The 19,273-nt window shown below is 44.8% G+C and overlaps 1 protein-coding gene across 2 annotated transcripts in view; it reads right to left on the bottom strand.

The window, feature by feature from the left end:
- The window catches only part of TMC5 (transmembrane channel like 5), a 52,437-nt gene that overhangs the window by 6,919 nt on the left and 26,245 nt on the right, over positions 1-19,273 (bottom strand). For both annotated transcript variants that reach the window (XR_004345875.1, XM_032605913.1), the window contains exons 9-16: positions 17,233-17,377; positions 16,186-16,341; positions 13,523-13,674; positions 9,268-9,346; positions 8,202-8,299; positions 6,478-6,573; positions 2,675-2,750; positions 2,364-2,497 (exon numbers count right to left, since the gene is read on the bottom strand). Coding sequence is in view for 1 of the 2 variants with exons in the window: in XM_032605913.1 (XP_032461804.1) it covers positions 2,364-2,497; positions 2,675-2,750; positions 6,478-6,573; positions 8,202-8,299; positions 9,268-9,346; positions 13,523-13,674; positions 16,186-16,341; positions 17,233-17,377 (936 nt within the window). In the remaining variant the exon portion in view is untranslated. The remainder of the gene's footprint in view (positions 1-2,363; positions 2,498-2,674; positions 2,751-6,477; positions 6,574-8,201; positions 8,300-9,267; positions 9,347-13,522; positions 13,675-16,185; positions 16,342-17,232; positions 17,378-19,273) is intronic.

The raw sequence follows: 19,273 nt of genomic DNA, 5'->3' as shown, positions 1-19,273 counted from the left end.
ACCAGCTCTTGGACAGGGGTATCACCTGATCCAACCGTAACCAATCCAAAGACCAGGCAGAGGCCTCAGTGGTATCCTGGCACAAAGAAATGAACTGGGACGATCAGACTCTCTTCCTTAGGAACTTGAACTAAGAAATACAAAGATGGGAGGCTGTAATCTAGGGAAGCTGGAGTTGTGGTAATAATGGCCACATGAAGTCAGTTGTTGTGAACAAGCAGAAACTAGAAGGCAACAAGGAACTGGTCAGGAAGACAGAAAAGAGAGTAAACACGGCGAGAGAGTCAAGGACATCACAGAACAGAGGAGCCTGCCCTGAAGCTGCTGAGACCCTCATGGTTCCAGTTCCGCGAGTATCCTAAAAATCAACTCCCTTGTTGTGTGTTCGGTTGCTCATTCATTCTACAAAGGTTTACTGCCCTTGTACTGAGGCAGGAGATAGATGGGCTCCAGGTTAGACATTTACAAGCCAGTTTCCTTTCTGTACTTCCAGATAGAAATAACAACAGGAACAGGGTGAATAGCTGGACTTTGTCTCCAGTGGACACTTTAACAGTAATGGCAGGGGCAGAGAGGAGCTGAGTCCTGCCCAGATAAAGAGAACACGTATTTCTGATTCTTGAGGTCACGGAGACCTCCCTGACTACATATGCACAGAAAGACTCCTTGGGGTTAAAAAGGAGGGGACTCCACCCCATAATAGGTGATGCCAAGCCTCCCACAGGCCTCTGCGCTGGAATCCATCTTGGCTAAAAGTTGTGCAAGAACTGCTCTATATAAATGACCTAACCGCCTCTTTACTGCATTCCTCCTCATTAGGGAGGACACCCACACCCTTTTCTCTCCAGGTGTGTATCTCTGCCTTGCTTTTGTCTTAAATTTAAAAAACTGTTTCCCTGTGTGCTCTCCCACTTGCTGTGCTGTGTCTCTAATAATAAACTTTGTACCTGTTTTTACAGTTTTTGCCTCCTTGAAATATTGTTGCTTTCAAACGGGGCAAGAGCCAGGGGAACTTTGCTTCTAGCCTCTAGCCCTCGCTGGTCTAGCAGCTAGGATTCCTGGTTTTCAGCCAGGCTACCCAGGTTCAAGTCCTGGGCAGGGAACAAAGATCCTGCTTCAAGCCAACGCTCACTGCTGTCTCCTCGAGATCAGTACCAGGCTCTGTGCTAGATACTAAGCCCTGGAGAGTCCGCAGGAAACAAGATAGACATGATACCTGCCCTCCCAGGTTCTAGTGGGAAAGATGGTCAAGCAATGAGTATGCAATTAAACAAAGATTCAGAGGCATTTCTGACACGAACTAGGGAACGAACAAAGGAAACCACCCTGAGAGAGAGAGAGAGGAGGGGGGTGCTGACAGAAGACGAGGATGGTGGTGAAAGTCAGGTCTTCAAGAGGACTTTTGAGATGAGGGTGGAAGGAAGGCCGCCAAGCAAAGGGACTGGGGAGAGCACTTCAAAGATGTAACCCCATCCCATGTGAGGAGAGGCTCCCAGGGTCCCAGGAACAGACTGAGAGCCTTGAGGCTGGAGTAGGATGGAGCCATGGGGGTGAGGTTGGAGAGGTAAGAGGGAGCCTGACCAGACAGGGCCTTTCGGTTCATTAGAGGAAGTTCTGTTCTGCATGTGGAGAGCTGCCTTCTCCCCAGCTGGGAAGCTGCAAAATTTGAAGGAAGTAAGGAAGCTGTGCCGTCAAGACTGGGCACCTGGCGGGTGGTGACCCAACTTGGATATATTGCCTCCCTTGGTTGTAGCATCTGTTGGTTACCAAGGCAACTTGGGTTAAACACTGAATGAAGCATGTCTTTTTATTCTGACCTGTGACATCTGGGGCCTTACTGATCCTGCAGAGACTGCCTTTCCCAGGGCTAGCCTACAAAGCATGCCTTTCATATGCAAACCTGAGCCCCCATCCCACCTCCACCTCCTCCCTGAGCCCCCATCCCACCTCCACCTCCTCTCTCAAGCGCTCACACTCTGGGCCCTGTTCCTCTGCCCCCATCACCCCAGGGTCACATACCAGCCAACTCCAGAGGGTCCCTATACCCCAGAGCCTGCTGAGATTATTCAAACTCACCCCTCCTAAGCATGTTAACCCTGCCTTTCCCTTTCCTCCCCACCGAAACCACAATAAAGACTTTTGACCACGTTGACTGCTCTCTCCCTCTGCCTCTGATGGACCCTGGTGCCTCCCCATGTGACCCAACCATGGTGTGATGTGCCCCCTCCCTTTGGGGTCTGTGAGTATAACAAATTATTTTTTCAGTGGCAGTCGTCTCCTGATCTGCTGGCCTCACCATACCTGAAGAATGATAAAACCTATATGGTAAAATACGCACCCACCCCAAGGTTGCCAACTCCTACCTCCAGATGGTGATGGCCAGGGTGCACAGGACCCCGGTGAAGGACGGGAAAAACAGCAAAAAGATGAAGACAGTCATCATTTGTGAGGCCCGCCAGGCTTTGCTCAGAGGCTGGAAATTCATCATCAGGCTGATCTGAAGAAAGAGAAGCAGTCACCTCCCTTCTGTAGCCGGAGAAGCGGGCCAGAGGGACCCCAACTAGACACCAGCTCCCTGACACCTTTCCCAGCAGCCCCCACACCCAATTCCAGCCACCACCGGGTCACATGGGACTGAGAAAAGCCGAATGGATCCACCTTCAGACTGACTCACATTTTTGACGTAAAACATGATGAAAAGAGTCATCATTTGGATAAAGGGCAGCAGAGGGCAGAAGAAGGTTCCAATCCTATGAGAGAAAGGGGATGAGTGTCAGAGGTCAGGGGAGACACAGGGAATCTGTGCGGAGGGCAGGGAAAGAGGGTGTTATGGGCTGAGTTCTGTCCCTCCGAAACTCATATGTTGAAGTCCTAACCCAGTACCTCAGAATGCTACTGTATTTGGAGATAAGGCCTTTAAGGAGATAATTAAGGTAAAATGAGGCCACTAACCTCATGTGGGCCCTAACAGACTCATACAGAGGGAAGAAGACCAGGTGAGGACACAGGGAGAAGGCACCATCTACAGGCCAAGGACAGAGGCCTCAGACGAAACCAACCCTACCAACACCTTGATCTTGGATTTCGAGCCTCCAGAATTGTGAGAAAATAAATGTGTGTGGTTTAAGCCACCCGGTCTGTGGCACTTTGTTGTAGCCACCCTAGAAAACTCATACAGAGGGAGCCTGATTCCAACACAGCAAAGTAGGCAAGTCCCACCATACACAGTATCCACAGCTCTGGAAAAGAGATTTTGCAGAGAACGCTACCCACACAGCCATCAATTAAACCACCAGAGGCCTTCAGCCAGCCCTAATCCAGGTGTCCCACATGTGGGACATGAATTCCTCCTCCCCCTTTGGCATTCAAGAAGGCCTGAGGTCCTGCAGGGACAGGCATTAAACGGCATCGAGTTACTTAGCTCTCCCCAGTGCTTCTGAGGCCAAAAGAAAAAAAATCTCAGTTTGGTGCTAGAATGTCCTTAAGTCCTAACACTTGCCAACCTCCATTTCTTTAAAAAAAGAAGCAGCCTTTAGACTGAGAGCCTTGACAGACAGCAGCATCTAGCTAGAATTTTTTTTTTTTTTTTGCGGTACGTGGGCCTCTCACTGTCGTGGCCTCTCCCGTTGCGAAGCACAGGCTCCAGACGCGCAGGCTCAGCAGCCATGGCTCACAGGCCCAGCTGCTCCGCGGCCTGTGGGATCTTCCCGGACCGGGGCACGAACCCGTGTCCCCTGTATCGGCAGGTGGACTCTCAACCACTGCGCCACCAGGGAAGCCCTAGCTAGAATTTAATGACTTCTTGTGATGGGATTGATTTTATTTTTCAAATTACTTGCAATTTCTGTCAAATGATATGATTTTCCATTGATGATGATAAAGACTCATTAAAAATATATTTAAATTTTTAAAAGGCAAACAATTTAAAAGATAATATTAAGTCAAAAACAGTACAGGTGATAGATAGATATGCCCCAAAAATAGGCAGGCTGGTGTACAAAAGACTAAAATTTGGGAAACATTTTCCTCACCTCATTTTCTACCATCATCCCTAACATACACTCAATTTCTGTCACTCTATTATCTTCTTTTAAAGCTCATCATCAAAGGCAATATTCTCCTAAAACCCACAGAGATTAAATCTATAATTGCCACGGAGAAAGGAAAAGATATGTGTGTTTCCGATTGTGCTTATTTATGATTTATTAACAAAAACCTTAAAGGCCCAGAATAACGAGCATCTCATTGTAAGCTTTCCCGCCTCGAAGCTAACACTTCCCTTGGGAATCTCTGTCAAATGGTCAATAGTATGAGGGCTCAGCCTCTAGGATTCAAAAACCTGGATACTGAATCAGATGACTTACCCGCATTACTTATTAAACAACAAAAAATTTGAGTGCTCATAAGTACCATACAATCCAGCGATTCCACTTCTGTGTATATATCAAAAAGGATTGAAAACAGGGTCTCAAAGATATATTTGTACACCCATATTCATAGTAGAATTATTCACAATAACTAAAAAGCATAAGTAACCCTGGTGTCCACTGGCAGATGAATGGATTAACAAAATGTGGTACATACACGCAATGGAGTATTAGTCAACCTTCCAAAGGAAGGAAATTCTAACTAACACATGCTGTATGGATGAATCTGGAGGACATTATGCTAAGTGAAATAAACGAGTCACAAAAAGATACATTCTATGTGAGTCCACTTATATGAAGTATCTGGACTAGTCAAACTCAAAGAAACAGAAAGTAGAGTGCTGGTTGCCAGGGGCTGGAGGGGAGAGGGAATGGGGAGTTGTTGTTTAATGGGTACAGAGTTTCAATTTTGCAAGGTGAAAAAGTTCTAGAGATTGGTTACACAGCAATGTGAATGTACTCAACACTACTGAACTGTACACTTACCAGTGGTTAAGACGGTAAATTTTATGTTATGTGTTTTTTACAACAATTTTTTAAAAAGATCCCTTAAGGATAACAACAGCCATGTAATATCCCTACTTATAAACATTTCTGAATCAGTTACTCGCTAAGCACTTAATGCATACATCTTCTCATTTAATCCTTACCAAAACCCCGTGAAGTAGGTACGAGCATCGCCCCCATTTACAGATTAGAAAACCAAGGTTTAGAGAGAGTTTATGTTATTTGCCCAACGGCATCCTGTTCATTGAGATAATGTGAGTAAAAGGCCTTTGTAAACTGCCCAGTTGCCAGTGGGTGACCTGGCAGTGTTGCAAATGCAGCACCTAAACTACACAAAGAAAAAGTCCTCACCACCTCCAAAAATAAATTCACTGACATTAGTGAGTTATTTGCAGATAGCCAAATCACCCGGGGCAACTTTAAAGAGCTGGAAAATAAAGCACTTTACAGTTGTATGGCACATTGGAGATTGCAAAGCAGTTTTCTTGTATCATCTGATTTAATCCTCAACACAATTCAAAGGTAGCTATTATTATGTGCATTTGACAGAGGAGGAGACTGAGGCTCAGAGAAGCTCAGTGACCTCAATGAGTAGAAGAGCCAGCCCCAGAGTCCAAGTTTGTTCAACTCCAAATCCCCTACTTTCAGATTAGCAACCCCCCAAAAGATGGAACCTGGCAACGTAATATGTCATGCAGAATTCTGGCATTAGCTACATCATGTTAAAATAAATAAATAAAAATAGTCACTGGCTATTGGTTTGAGTTTCTAGGTGAGCTTGTCAAAAATTTGATGCAACTAGCTGGCTATCCTCAAAACACACATGCATGCTCACACACACACGCGCACACACACATGCACACGCACGCATGCACAATTGCCGAAATTGAGGTGGCAAACCCCAAAGGCTCCAGAGGTCCCACCAGGCCCCCACCACCAGGGAGTGAAGCAGATCAAGTGTAAGGCAACTTTCTCTGCCTTTATTTTCCCAGTTCTGTTGAGATATCAATACAAAGTAAAGTTTTCTACCATAAAAAAACTGACAGCATAAGGGCAACAAGAAATGGCAAATCAATACTGGGGAGACAATAGTTCAAGGTGGGTCTGCAGCAAACTGGAACCACTCACCCCAGCTCAAGGCCCAGCCAATTGTTACCATAATGGGAGATGATCTAGATCTTTCCTTTTTTGGCGAGAAGTCAAAAATTTTAAATTTTATGTGAAATCCCCTGATTCTTAAATACTAGTGGTTAATTCAAATTTTTAGAAAAAGCACTGCATCGGACAAGAAAAACACACTTGCAGGCTGGATACGGCCCAGAGCCCTCCAGGTTAGGAATCCCTGCTCTATGTCGATTCTTGGCTGAAGTCCTCATAAAGGAAAAGAACAGTCTGGGACATGAATTCATGGTTCTCAGACTGGCTGGATTTGGTATCACCTATGCAGCTTTGAAAAACCACAGATTCTGGGCATTGCCACCAAAACACCTAGTCCACAGTCGGGCTGGAACCACTGGGCAAGCCAAAGATTGTCAAAACTTACCACACCAGAGTTTGTGAGTAGATCAGTTCTAGGACATTCCTGGCAATGTCAAACTCCTGTAGGCCAAGACTTGTGATAAGCCGCATCCCAATGATTCTGTGAAAATGTAATGAGTTTAGTACCCAAACCATCAACTCCCTCTTTCAAAAGATTCCTCACAATCGAAAAAGGAGGACAAATCCTCACCAGTTTGGAATAAAGTCATAAGTTCCCTTGCAAATTTCTGAAAATTCCAAGTATGAGCATGTTTTTGAAGAAATAATTGAGGGAAAATGGAATTAACACAATGCATTCGAATGGAGGTACTGCTAAAGTGGTTCAAAAAAAATTCTAGAGGGGCTTCCCTGGTGGTGCAGTGGTTGAGAGTCCGCCTGCTGATGCACGGGACACGGGTTCGTGCCCCGGTCCGGGAAGATCCCACATGCCACGGAGCGGCTGGGCCCGTGAGCCATGGCCGCTGAGGCTGCGTGTCCGGAGCCTCTGCTCCGCAAGGGGAGAGGCCACAACAGTGAGAGGCCTGCGTACCGCAAAAAAAAAAAAAAAAAAAAAATTCTAGAGAACATTATTCAAATTATCCCAACTACTGTTTAAATAGATAATTAATTATGAATTTAAATAGGCATTATTTAAATAAGATAATTATTTAAATTATCCCAACTATTATCTCGTTTATACCACCTTTTGCTTGTTAAACTTTTTTTTTCAGGGACCAAACTCAGCACTCTCAACCCAAATAAACAAAAATTTTCAGCTTTCAGTTACTGCTATTGAGTTAATGGTGTTTCCCTGTTTTCTAAGTCCACAAGGAGGAACCTACGTCCCCATTTATTCTGAAAAAACGTGAGACCACCTTGATTTTTTTTTCTTACGGAGGAATTGCCAGTAAAAAACTGTTGTAAAAAATAAACAAAACAACAACAACAACAAAAAAACTTCTCACCTTTATGTCCAGACCCTGGACAGAGGCTGAACTAAAAGTGAGTTTGGGCAAACTGAGTGAGGAAATTTGGCTTTCAACCTACCCCCTGAGGAAGGAATCAGTATTGTGCCATGCCATCTTATCACTAGGGCAACTTGCAAAAATAAGTAAATGTCTATTAGGAATGAGATGCTCATAATATTATTATAAAATAAATGAATAAATAAGAGGACCACACATGGGCCAATGATGACATTGCCCTAATCCTGCACACCTGGAGTCTAAAATAAAAATTCGTGCATTAATTAAATTCAATGAAAGCAATGAGATAAATCTATAGGTACAGGCATGGAAAGATGACAAGGCATACTGACAGAATTAGTAAGAGCAAACTCCATGGCGATTTTGCAGTGTGACCCCATTTTTGTCTTTGAAAATTATATAGTATACACACACACAAAGCAGTGCATAGACAAATCTGGAGGAATATACATAGACTAGAATATTAAAATGGTCTATTGTGGATAAGATTTCAAATGACTCTCTGTTTCTGTGTTTAATTTCTAGAACTTTCTCAGGAGATTGCATAGGGCCAATTGAACTAAATGAACTTTGACAACAGGACTGTCAGGTCAAGATGAAATTTCAGTTAATTCAGAAGAAAACAATATTTCAAAGGACAATAGGCAGACTTAGAACAACATACACTTAGAGTACAGATGGGACCCACACTTCATGCTCAGCCAGGACTATGGCTCTGGTTACAATGTCAGATATAATTACTCGGAGACAAACAAATATTTACCTCCTCAGGAACTCCCCCAGTAAGGAATCAGTTAAAGAGAACACAAAATCCATGAGAAGGAGCCGGTAGATTTCTTGGCCAATGAGGGTTTCCCAACACTGGAAGGCAAACAAGATTTGGGATGTGGGAGGAGGCTCTTGTCTCCACTTAGTTCCCATCTGTTCCTGGCCCCCTGTGCTCATAAGAATGTGGCTGGTGGCTTAGTTTGACCGAGTTTTTGTGTGCCCAGAAAAGCAGACCCACTCTCAACAGAAATGCACCTTTAAGGTGAATTTGTTTTCAAGAATGTTTATTCTCTTCCTGTGCTCCTTCTTCCCCCATTAAGGCTTGCCCTCCTCAGGTACCCAAACTTTCCCTTCTCACTAGCTCTCCCCTTTAACACTTTTCTTCTTTGTTCTATGCCCTCTGGATCCCATTTCTTTTTTTTTTTGTGGTACGCGGGCCTCTCACTGCTGTGGTCTCTCCAGACGCACAGGCTCAGCGGCCATGGCCCACGGGCCCAGCCGCTCCGCGGCATGTGGGATCTTCCCGGACCGGGGCACGAACCCACGTCCCCTGCATTAGCAGGCAGACTCTCAATCACTGCGCCACCAGGGAAGCCCTGGATCCCGTTTCTTAACCAAGGAGAGCAGGAGGTGTCAATGGCTAATAATGCCTCCACTCCTTCTGCTTATTAACCTTATGAAAAATCAATTAATATCTTCTTGATTAAGAAAGTGGCCTAGAGGTTTAGCAGACTAGCACAAATGGGAAGGTTGAATTAATCAGCTTATGAAACTGGTGGTTAGCTACCTCTGTAGGAAGTCAGTACTATGAGCTGATGGATTGGGAGCTTTTAGATTTGGCTGAATGAGGAAAGTTTCAGGTGTACAGCCCAAGGATGGATGGAAGGATGGATGGAAGAACTGATGGATGATTAGATGAATAGATGGATAAGTAGATGGACAGATGGATGGAAAAATAACATGATATCTGCTCTAATATCATAAGCAGAAGCTCTTGAGAAACTCACTTCCTCCCTGGCGGTCAAAGGCAAGCTTAAGGCAAAACAGCATGGAAATCTCACCTCTTCACCAGCCAGGGCCACAATGTTGAGCCAATAGTAACAAAGAATTCCAACGATTGATAATTTCAGAAGGATGTTTCTAAAAAACAGAAGCGAAAACAACTACCATTACCCTCCACAGCAGTCATCAGTGCTGTTTGCCAATATTTCCTTTGGGGCATACAGTAGGATGGAAATTTCTGCCCCCCTGTGGTTGAGTGGGGCTATATGGCTAGATCTGGCAAATGAGTTGTGAGCAGAAATGATGTATGTCATTTTGTGTCGCTTCTAGACTAGAGCATTTAAATGCCAGTGGGACTCTTCAAGACTCACTGTCTTCCCTCTGGAATGACAATCAGAAGTATTTGAGATGGTTGCTGCAATCTCAGCCTGGACCCCTGAGTGACTAACATGAGCAGAAATCCCCTGCCAATCCACAATGGGCATGTAGCATGGACAAGAAATAAACATTTGTATTCTAGACCACTGAAGGCTCGAGGTGGGGGATATTTGTTACCACAGTTTCACCTCATTTATTCTGACTGATACACCTTCTTTTAGGTATCTCCAAACTACATGATTTCATTTCTCACTGTAATAGTAGTACATATACATACTATTCATCAGGTGCTACCATGGACAGTAAACATGCTAAGCACTTTATCAAATCATCCCTCTTAATCTTTACAACTCTATCATCAGGTAGATGGTATTTTATGCCTATCTTACCAATGAGGAAACTGAAAGGCAGAGAGATGAAATAACTTCTATGAGATCACACTGTTTAGGGGGATGGCAAAGGTTCAAACCGAGGACCATCTGATTTAACAGCCTGAGGTCTTAAACCCAGTCACTTTGCCTAAATCAATACCTTCTGGTTTTAAAAAGTCTTCAGCCTTGGTGTGTCAAGAATCATGCACCACTAGACCAGTGATTCTCAAAGTGTGGTCCCCAGACCAGCAGTAGCATCTGTAAACTTGTTAGAAAGGCACACTTTCTGGCCCCAACCCGGATCTGCTGAATCAGAAACTCTGGGGTTGGGGCCCAGCAATCCCTCCAGGTAATTCAGGTGCATGCTAAAAGTAGAGAACCATTGCGCTAGACAACATTGTGAAGAAAGGGACAGGATCTGTCTTTTCAACTCCAGATCCCAAACCTCTTACCCAGTGCTTAGCCTAGAGTAGACCCTCAACAGCTACTGGATTAACACCTTAGTATACAGTGATACTGTGATTTATAATAAGAAATATGTGTTTGGTCTTCTTTCCCTTTTCTGGCACTGAGCTCCTAAAGCCGTTGGAATTTTCTAAATGAGGAGAGCTATCAAGGTGCCTTTTGTTATATTAATGAAGTGACTGTTGGGAAGCCCCTAGGTCTATTAAGTTTAGGGGCTGGTTGCCATGACAACCAATCTTGTGATTAGAAGGTCTGAACTCAGCTTTCCTATCTCAGACTCCAGGGAGGGGAGAGGGGCTGGAGATTGAGTTCAACAACCAGTGGCCAATCATTTAATCAATCACGTCTATGTAATGAAGCTTCCATAAAAACCCAAAAGGAGGGGGTTCAGAGAACTTCCGGATTGGTGACAGGACAATATTTGGAGAGAGTGGAAATCTCTGAGAGGACAAGGAATCGCCGCACCCCTTCCCCAAACCTTGCCCTACATATCTCTTCTACCTGGCTGTCCCTGAGTTATATTTTTTTATAATAAAGCAGTAATCTAGTAAGTAAAGTGTTTCTCTGAATTATGTGGGCCGCTCTAGCAAACTAATCAAACCTGAGGAGAAGTTCGTTGGAACCTCCGATCTCTAGCTAGTCGCTCAGAAGCCCGGGTGACAACATGGATTTGCGACTGGCATCTGAAGTAGGGGTGGGGGCTGTCTTGTGGGACTGAGCCCTTACCTTGTGGGATCTGACGCTATCTCCAGGTAGATAGTGTCAGAGTTGAATTAAATTATAGGACACCAACTGATAGTGGAGAATGGCTTAGTGATGTGGGAAAGCCCCACACATCAGAATGGGTGTCAGAACTTTATATATATTTACTGCAGTATAACTCCAGGTTAAACTAGAAAACACACTCTTCTAAGCCAAGAGAAGCTTATCATAGGTCAGAATGATTGTCTATTTCTGAGCTTTCTCATTTTCTCTGCGTGTAGAGAAGATCTTAAATATTTTATGAAGCAATACATGGGGCTAATATATATTAAAAGAGAATGAATCGCCGTTGGGATCAGAAAAATGCAAATTAGATAAAGGGATTAGATCAGAATGACACACTGAGCATACATGCCTACCACCTCTCTATCCAAATTCCATTGAAACGATAGAAAAGTTAAAAGCTAAAAGACCCATAAAGCAGAGGAAAACAAGTCACCAAGGACAGACCAGAAATACAGAGGAATTTATGGAAAATAGAAAGCAGAAATAAAAATATGAAAAGATTAAAGAAAGATTAAAATATCAAAAGGGGTTGGAGAAAACCCCAGTTTAAAACAAATTTGGCAGAGGACTTCCTCGGAGCTTGTGGTAGTTCTGAGGATGCCCGGAGCTTAGAGACAGAAGATACGAAGTGTCTGGAAAGGGCAGCTGGGTGATTATTTGACCATGCCAGATGTCAGAAAACCTCAAAGCAACACCTGCAGACCTCAGAAGAGGTAGTTAGAATACAGTCTTTGGCCCATTCAAACCCACATTCAAGTAGAAAGGCAAAATAAAGGACATGTGGGAACGTGGAAGTACTTAGAAGGCTGACCATCCTGATATCTACTCTAAAATGATGTCTTATCGTCTGTTATAAAACGAGGAAGTTGTAAGTAGGATACATTTAACAAACACTGGTGAGCAAAGAAGCCAGTCAAACTTAATGTGTATGTCCAAAAAATTTGTTTTATGCCCCTGAATTGTACGTTTAAAATGGTTTCTTTAACCACACACACAAAATCCCAATTGTTTCTAACCGTTGAAAGGAGGCACCCAGACGTGTAGGGTGGGTAGAAGTGAAGGCTTTCTCAGAGTTTTTTCTTCAGGAGAATAATACATATATAGATTAACTCTAAACATTAATCTTAGAAGTCAGCCAACTTTTTCTGTGAAAGGCCAGACAGTAAATATTTTTGACCCTGCAGGCCATACAGTCTGTGTCCCAACTCTGCAGTTGTAGCAGGAAAGCAGCCATAGATAATATGTCACCACTGGACATGGCTGCACTCCAGTAAGACTTTATTTATGAAAATGGGAGGCAGGCTGGGACTGCAGGCTGTAGTTTGCTAACTGCTGATCTAAAACATATATGTGTATATATGTGTATGCGTGTGTTAAAATATGCTTGTTACAAATTTAAGGGTAACAGAAATGTTTAAGATCTGTATGAAGAAACTATAAACATAGACATAAGCATAGATATGCTATTCCAGGAGCAAGGAATGGCCAGTGCAAAGGTCCTGAGGTGGGTAGGCAGTTTGGCCTGTTTGTGAACAATCAGAAGGTGAGTAAGGCTGGGGGCACTGAGGAAGAAGGGGAGGAAGCAGAAAATGAAGTTGGAGAGCTGGCCAGGAGCCAGATCTCAGAGGCCACGGTAAGATAATGGCTCTGGAATTGATCAGTAAAGAAAGTCAGTCTGCATGTACAGCCTTATCATTATAAACACCACCGTAACCAGGAACTGGTCAGGGCACTAGCCAGGAAGAAGCAATAAGGACACAATTTGGGTAGTTTTATACTCTGTTTATCAAAACTCTGGGGTCACCTCTAGCACATACAGTGCCTTTGTGGGAATCACAAAAAGCCACCCCTTCCCAGCCAATGAATTGCCAAAAAGCAACCCCTCCACTTCCATTTGGGTGGCTGAACTACAAAAATGCACCTGTCCCTCCCGGATGATTCAGTGGGTGGGTACTCAGCCTCACAGTTCCCTCACATGGGAACACTGGATGACATCAGTCCCCACACAACGCCTTAGCCAAGAACATTTGTGCAGTGCACAACCTGCCCACCTGTACATCTCATAACTGAGAACTATGTTAATCCTCAGGCTGGGAGCAATTGGGAAAGATAAGCTATTACTCTGAGCAAAAGGCATATGTACTCGATAACTGTATTTCCTCAGGGTCCTTTGGACTTCATGGCTATTAACCCATACCATAAAAACACACTTTATTCTTGAAATTCTTTCTGGAAAACAGAACTTTGATACTTGAGTGTAACCCTTTCTAGCTTCCATCCATTTCCCTCCATAAAAATGGAAGCTGGTGTGGGGAGTGATAGCCACACTTACCGGATCAGGAGGCTGTAGACTTCATGCCTTGGCATCTCATAGCGCTCCACCAGCCTGAACATGGAGTAGAAGCGAGGCATGACCAGGTTGATGCAGGACACAACGAAAGGCAGTAACAGTACCGCCCCGGGGTTCCTGTGGTTCTCCAGGAACTACAGGGGATGGAGGGAGAGAATCAAGATGCCAACTGTACACTGGACCCCTCTCTGCCTGACTCAGAAGACCTTCCCACTCCCACCGTCACGATGGGAAAACCGCAGAAGTAGATCCTCTGAGGTTAGCTATTATGGTACCATTTATCCAGCACTTACCCTGGGCCGAGAATTACCCACATGACGCTTTAATTCCCACTACAGCCCAGCAGGTGGGTGTTAATAGACTTAACTGATGGACAACCTGAGGCTCAGAGAGGTGAAGATACTTGCCCAGGGTCACCCAGCTAGGAAGTGGCAGATTCGAACCCTGGTCTATCAGACTCAGGGACCTGAGCTCCAACAGCCAATCTGTGACTTTACTTTCCTTACCAAGAGGTTTGGAAGAATGAGAATGTGCTCCTGGCCTTTGGAGCAAAAGCTTGAGTCACTGAAGCTACCACACAAGGGAATTTCTCCTCCCCTCTCCTGCATGCCCTTGTTCATTTCACCAGGCTTCGCTTGTCCTCAGGTGCTGAATTAGGGGCAAGGGGAGCCTCTGCTAGCACCTGCTGCACATTTGTATGAGGGTCAGAGGGGTGCCCCTGCCTTCAAGTGTTTGGCTGGAGGGAAGCCTGGGCTGCCCCTCTGCCAGACGCCCTTGGGGTAAGGGATTCCAGTGGATTTATTTGATGTCTGACAATTTCCCATTCCCCACCCCCAGGCCTGACTCTGCCTCTATCTACCTCTGGATGGTTTTGAAAGCACCTCACGTAATTCTGGCAGTATCTTTGGAGCCAGAGTAACCTAGGGTCAAATGCTGCCCCCCTCCCCATGCTTATAAGCGGCAAGGTTTCGAACCAGATGCGTAGCTTCTCTGAGCCTCTGTCCCAGTCTGCATGATAGGGAGATTATCACGTAACCCACAGAGACACTGTAAGAATTAAGTGAGACCAAATAAGGGAACGTCTAGCCGCAGGGCTGCTAAACGACACAGCTGGGGGCACCATTCACGAGAAGCTGTAGCTGCCAGTGAATGCGACCCCTGGAGCTGTGCAGAGGGTTGATCCTGCCTGGCACAGGCAGATGTTCAAACAATGGGAATGATTCCACTTCTACCTCCTCTCCTCCTTAGATGCCCTCCTTCACTTCAGGTGAGTGTGAAGAAAACCTTCCAGGTCAAGGAGAAACTCAGAAGTCTCCTTTATACCTACAACTGCCCTGTCACAGCTTCCACCCTAGGTAGGCAGTGCCAGACCCCACAGGACTGTGATTCAATTTTGTCTCGTTCAGAGCAATCCTTAATATGGTTAATGACAAAGCCTTAGGTTTATATAATCTCACACCCATTTTCTTGCTGGTTCCTTCAGTTTTTCATCCATTGGGTTGAGCACCTACTATGTACCAGGTATTGGGCCAGGTGCCTGGCTATTCTTTTGAAGAAACAGATGCATAAACAAACATTTTCAATGCTGCATGTGACCGGCGCACAGGGAAAGACTGCAGAGTCAGGCACACCTAACTCAATCTAGTAAAGGTAGTTATGTTGAGAAAAGACTTCCTGGAGGAAGTGTCACTCACACTGAGGTCTAGAGGAAGAAAAGGCAGATGAAGGGAAGTGGGGGAGGGCAGTGCAGGATGAATGTTTCCCATCCAGAGATGAGGAAAAGCATGGTATGTTCAGGGAACTATGGACACACCATTTAGTGTTGCTGGTGTGAGATACGGGTGGCTGTGGGGTGTTGAGGCTAGAGATGTGGGCAGGGGTCACATCACAAAAGATCTATCACTCATGCCATGGAGGATAGATTTTATATTTAGAGTAATGGGAAGCCATTAAAGAAAGTGACACAATCAGACCAACCTGCACCACAATTCTAGGGGTTGGCAAAATGGGCTAAAATTAGCCCCATTTCCCAGAAGACTGAAATCTACAGAAAAACAGTACTTTGTCCACCCAGCCAATTAGTCTCAGAGTTCATATCATTAAAAAAAAAGAAAAAAGAAAAAGCTAACATTCCTTCAATCACCCACGGTATCAGGCACTAAGTAGACTCTCCACGTAACTTTTCTCTAGTTCTGACCACACACCTACAAAGTAGGTATTCCCAGTTTACAGGTAAGGAATCCGGGGCTTGGAAAGAGTAAATCACTTGCCAGATTCCATCGGTTCACAATACTTATTGAGTGTCTACTCGGTGCCAGGGGCTATGAGAGACATTAGGGATATAATAATAAAGGAGGAAACCAGAACCAGGCCTGCGGCCAAAGTTCCCATCTCTCCACTAGCTCAGCTTCCCACTCTGAGGTGTGCACACACGTCACCTGGGGATGTTCTTATGATGCAGATCATGGGTCAAGGGAGGGACCCAGGATTCTGCATTTTTTCGCAAACTTCCCGCTGGTGCCAATGCTGCTGGCCACGACCCCAGTTTGAGTGGTGGGCTCTCCCCTCCCCTCCCTCTCCTGCATCCCGTCCCTTCACCTGCTTCTCTGTGCTCTGGACCCTGGAGTTTCTGCCTCTCTGGTTACCTCTAAGTTGTTCTCAGCCAGGTAATAAACGGCTACACAGCAGGCAATGGTCACTCCAATAGAGACAACCCAGGCTGCCAGGTGGGCAGAGAAGCGAATCAACTGCTGATTGAGTGTTAACTTGACATTCTCCCGACGGATTTCTGACAGGTTCTCCTGTAAACACAAGGAAGTCAAGTTCACCCGCAGACCCCCTCCATTGTCAGCAAAGATTCCCCCCCAGGTCTTGCTGCCCCTAGTGACACAAACCCATCCCAGATCCACAGGAAAGAGGGGGAAAGTTCACAATGAACTTGGATTAGGAGACCTGTGGGAAAATCTCTAACAGGCAAGACCCCCATCACTTCATTAAATACATTTTCCATCTCAGAGAAACAGAGATTGGGACCATGATCTTGGGAAAATACATTGAGGCCACAGAACGTCCTTGAAGAATAAGGCTGTGTGTCTACACCAGGGAACCCTCTTGTCAAAGCCCCTTCGTTTATAAATTCTGCTTGCTCTTTTTTTTTTTCGATATTTTTTTCTATGGACTGGGGTTTGTCAACCTTAGCGCTATTGCCATTCAGAGTTTGATAATTCTGTGACAGGGAGCCTGTCCTGTGCACTGCTGAATGTTGAGCAACATCCCTGGCCTCTACTCACGAGGTGCCAGGAGTATACCCTCCCTGGCTGCAACAACCAAAAAAGCCTCCAGACATTGCCATGTGTCCCCAGGGCAAAACCACCCCGAGTTGAAAACCACTGGATAAAACTTTAAACCCGGAACTGTGAGGTCGAGAAGTATTTACATTTAGACCTTTGTTATAAATTGTTAAACTGCCCTCCCGCAAGCTTATATCAGTAACAAAGACACCACGTTGTGTGAAAATGTCCATTTCCCTACACCGTCACCAGCCCTGGGCATTTAAAATAGTTTTAGGGTTTTTTTGCCAACATCATGGAGAATAAAAAATAATTCATTAGTACTTTAAGAAAAGTTACAGACATATTGAAGGAGGAAAGATGACTGGCCATGGGAAGGGGTGTAAAGCTAGCTTGCCTTACCCTTATCTCAGTGCTTAGATTCTTCTGTTTCAGCTTCACAGCGCTTTTATGAGTGACAGTGAAATCCCAGCAAAAGATGAGTTTAGCAATCCCTCTGGAGTAAATGTGTGGGTTAATGAAGTTGTTCCGGAAATACCTGGCCATGCTAGGGAAGGCAGGAACCAAAATACCCAGAGGTTATTAGGACAGGCATTGGGGGTGCAGGGAGTATAGGAAAGAAGAGTCCCATCATTAATGGTGAAAGGCAACATGGAAGAGTTAGCCCCAAGTTCTTCTGGAACAGGGCAACAGCAAACAGAGTAGTCAGGAGTGCTGGCTTTGGGATCTGACTTTGTAATCCTAGATTGCCAACTGGGGGATTTTGTCATTTTAACTGTTCTGACCCTCAGCTTCCACCTCCATATAATGGGGAGAATAATAGTTCACACCTCACAGAGTTATTATGGGGGTTGTATTAGCTTCTGCTATAACAAATTGCCCCAAACTTACTGGCTTAAAACAGCACTTATTGGGCTTCCCTGGTGGCGCAGTGGTTGAGAGTACGCCTGCCGATGCGGGGGACACGGGTTCGTGCCCCGGTCCGGGAAGATCCCACATGCCGCGGAGCGGCTGGGCCCGTGAGCCATGGCTGCTGAGCCTGCGTGTCCGGAGCCTGTTGCTCCGCAACGGAAGAGGCCACAACAGTGAAAGGCTCACGTACCGCAAAAAAAAAAAAAAAACAAAAAAAACAGCACTTATTCATTCTTACTGGAGGTCAGAAATCAGAAAATGGGTCTAAAATCAAGGTATTGGCAGAGTTGTATTCCTTCTGGAGACTTTAAGGGAGAATATGTTTCCCTGCCTTTTTCCAGCATCTAGAGGCTGCCTACATTCCCTGGCTTGTGGCGCCTTCATCTTCAAAGCCAGAAGAGTAGCATATTCCACTTTCTCTCTGACTTTGACCCTCCTTCCTCCCACTTTCAAGGACTTTGGGATTACATTAGCCCGTTTTAAGATTCTTAATTTCATCAATCAAAATCCCTTTTGCCAGATAAGGTAACATATTCACAGGTTCTGGGGATTAGGACATGGACATCTTTGAAAGGGGGAGCATTACTCAGCCCACCACAAGTCAATGTAGCCCTTAGGGCAGTACACACACGATAAAGGCAGCTGTTATTATCATGGAGATGTCAGTAGGATTCAGTGAAATCCGGCCCAGGAAGCACTTAGCGCTAAGCCTGGCATGTAAAAAATGCTGAGTAAAATGGACACTACCTTTCCAAAAGTTGCCACCACCGAGTACTAACAGCTTGAGAAACAGAAACACCTCCTAGTTTGATAGGACAAAAGCAATCTTGTTTTATTTTGGATTATTGTGCTGGCAGTGAGGTTGTTATGGGATGAATTGTATCCTCTAAAAATTAATATGTGGACGTACTAACCCCTAGTACCTGAGAAATTGACTGTATTTGGAGATAGGGTCTTTACAGAGGTAATTAAGTTAAAGTGAGATCATTCAGGTGAGCCCTAATCCAGTATGGCTAGTGCCCTTATAAGAAGGGCAAATTAGGACTCAGATATGCACCAAGGGCGGATCACGTGAGGACACAGTGAGAAGGCAGCTGTCTGCAAGCCAAGGAGAGAGGCCCAGGAGAAACCAACCCTGCTGACACCTTGAACTTGGACTTCTAGCCTCCAGAATTTGAGAAGAAAAATTTTTGTTGTTTAAGCCCCCCGGTCTGTGGTACTTTGTTTCAAAGACCTAGTAAACAATAGGTTTAAGAGATTGAACATCTGTACCTCCTCTTTGACAATTGTCAATTGACAACGGTCAGTCAAAACTACCTGAGTCATTGCATCCTTATTTTCAGACTGACCAATTTCTTTAAAAGCACATGAAAACTTCTCTTCCTCTATCCAAACTTATACTTTATGTTCTAGGACAAGGAATGATAAGACAGCAATAGAAAGTTGAAATTTCAGAGAAACTGTTTCTCCAGTAACTTTTGAGTCTCTTGAATTTTGTCTAAATCTAAAAACAGCTTAGAATCAGAAAATG

Source organism: Phocoena sinus, chromosome 15 (assembly GCF_008692025.1).
Source record: "Phocoena sinus isolate mPhoSin1 chromosome 15, mPhoSin1.pri, whole genome shotgun sequence".
Classification (NCBI taxonomy): Eukaryota; Metazoa; Chordata; class Mammalia; order Artiodactyla; family Phocoenidae; genus Phocoena; species Phocoena sinus.
Note: the sequence above shows the minus strand (reverse complement) of the source record. Positions and strands in the feature narration are given on the sequence as shown.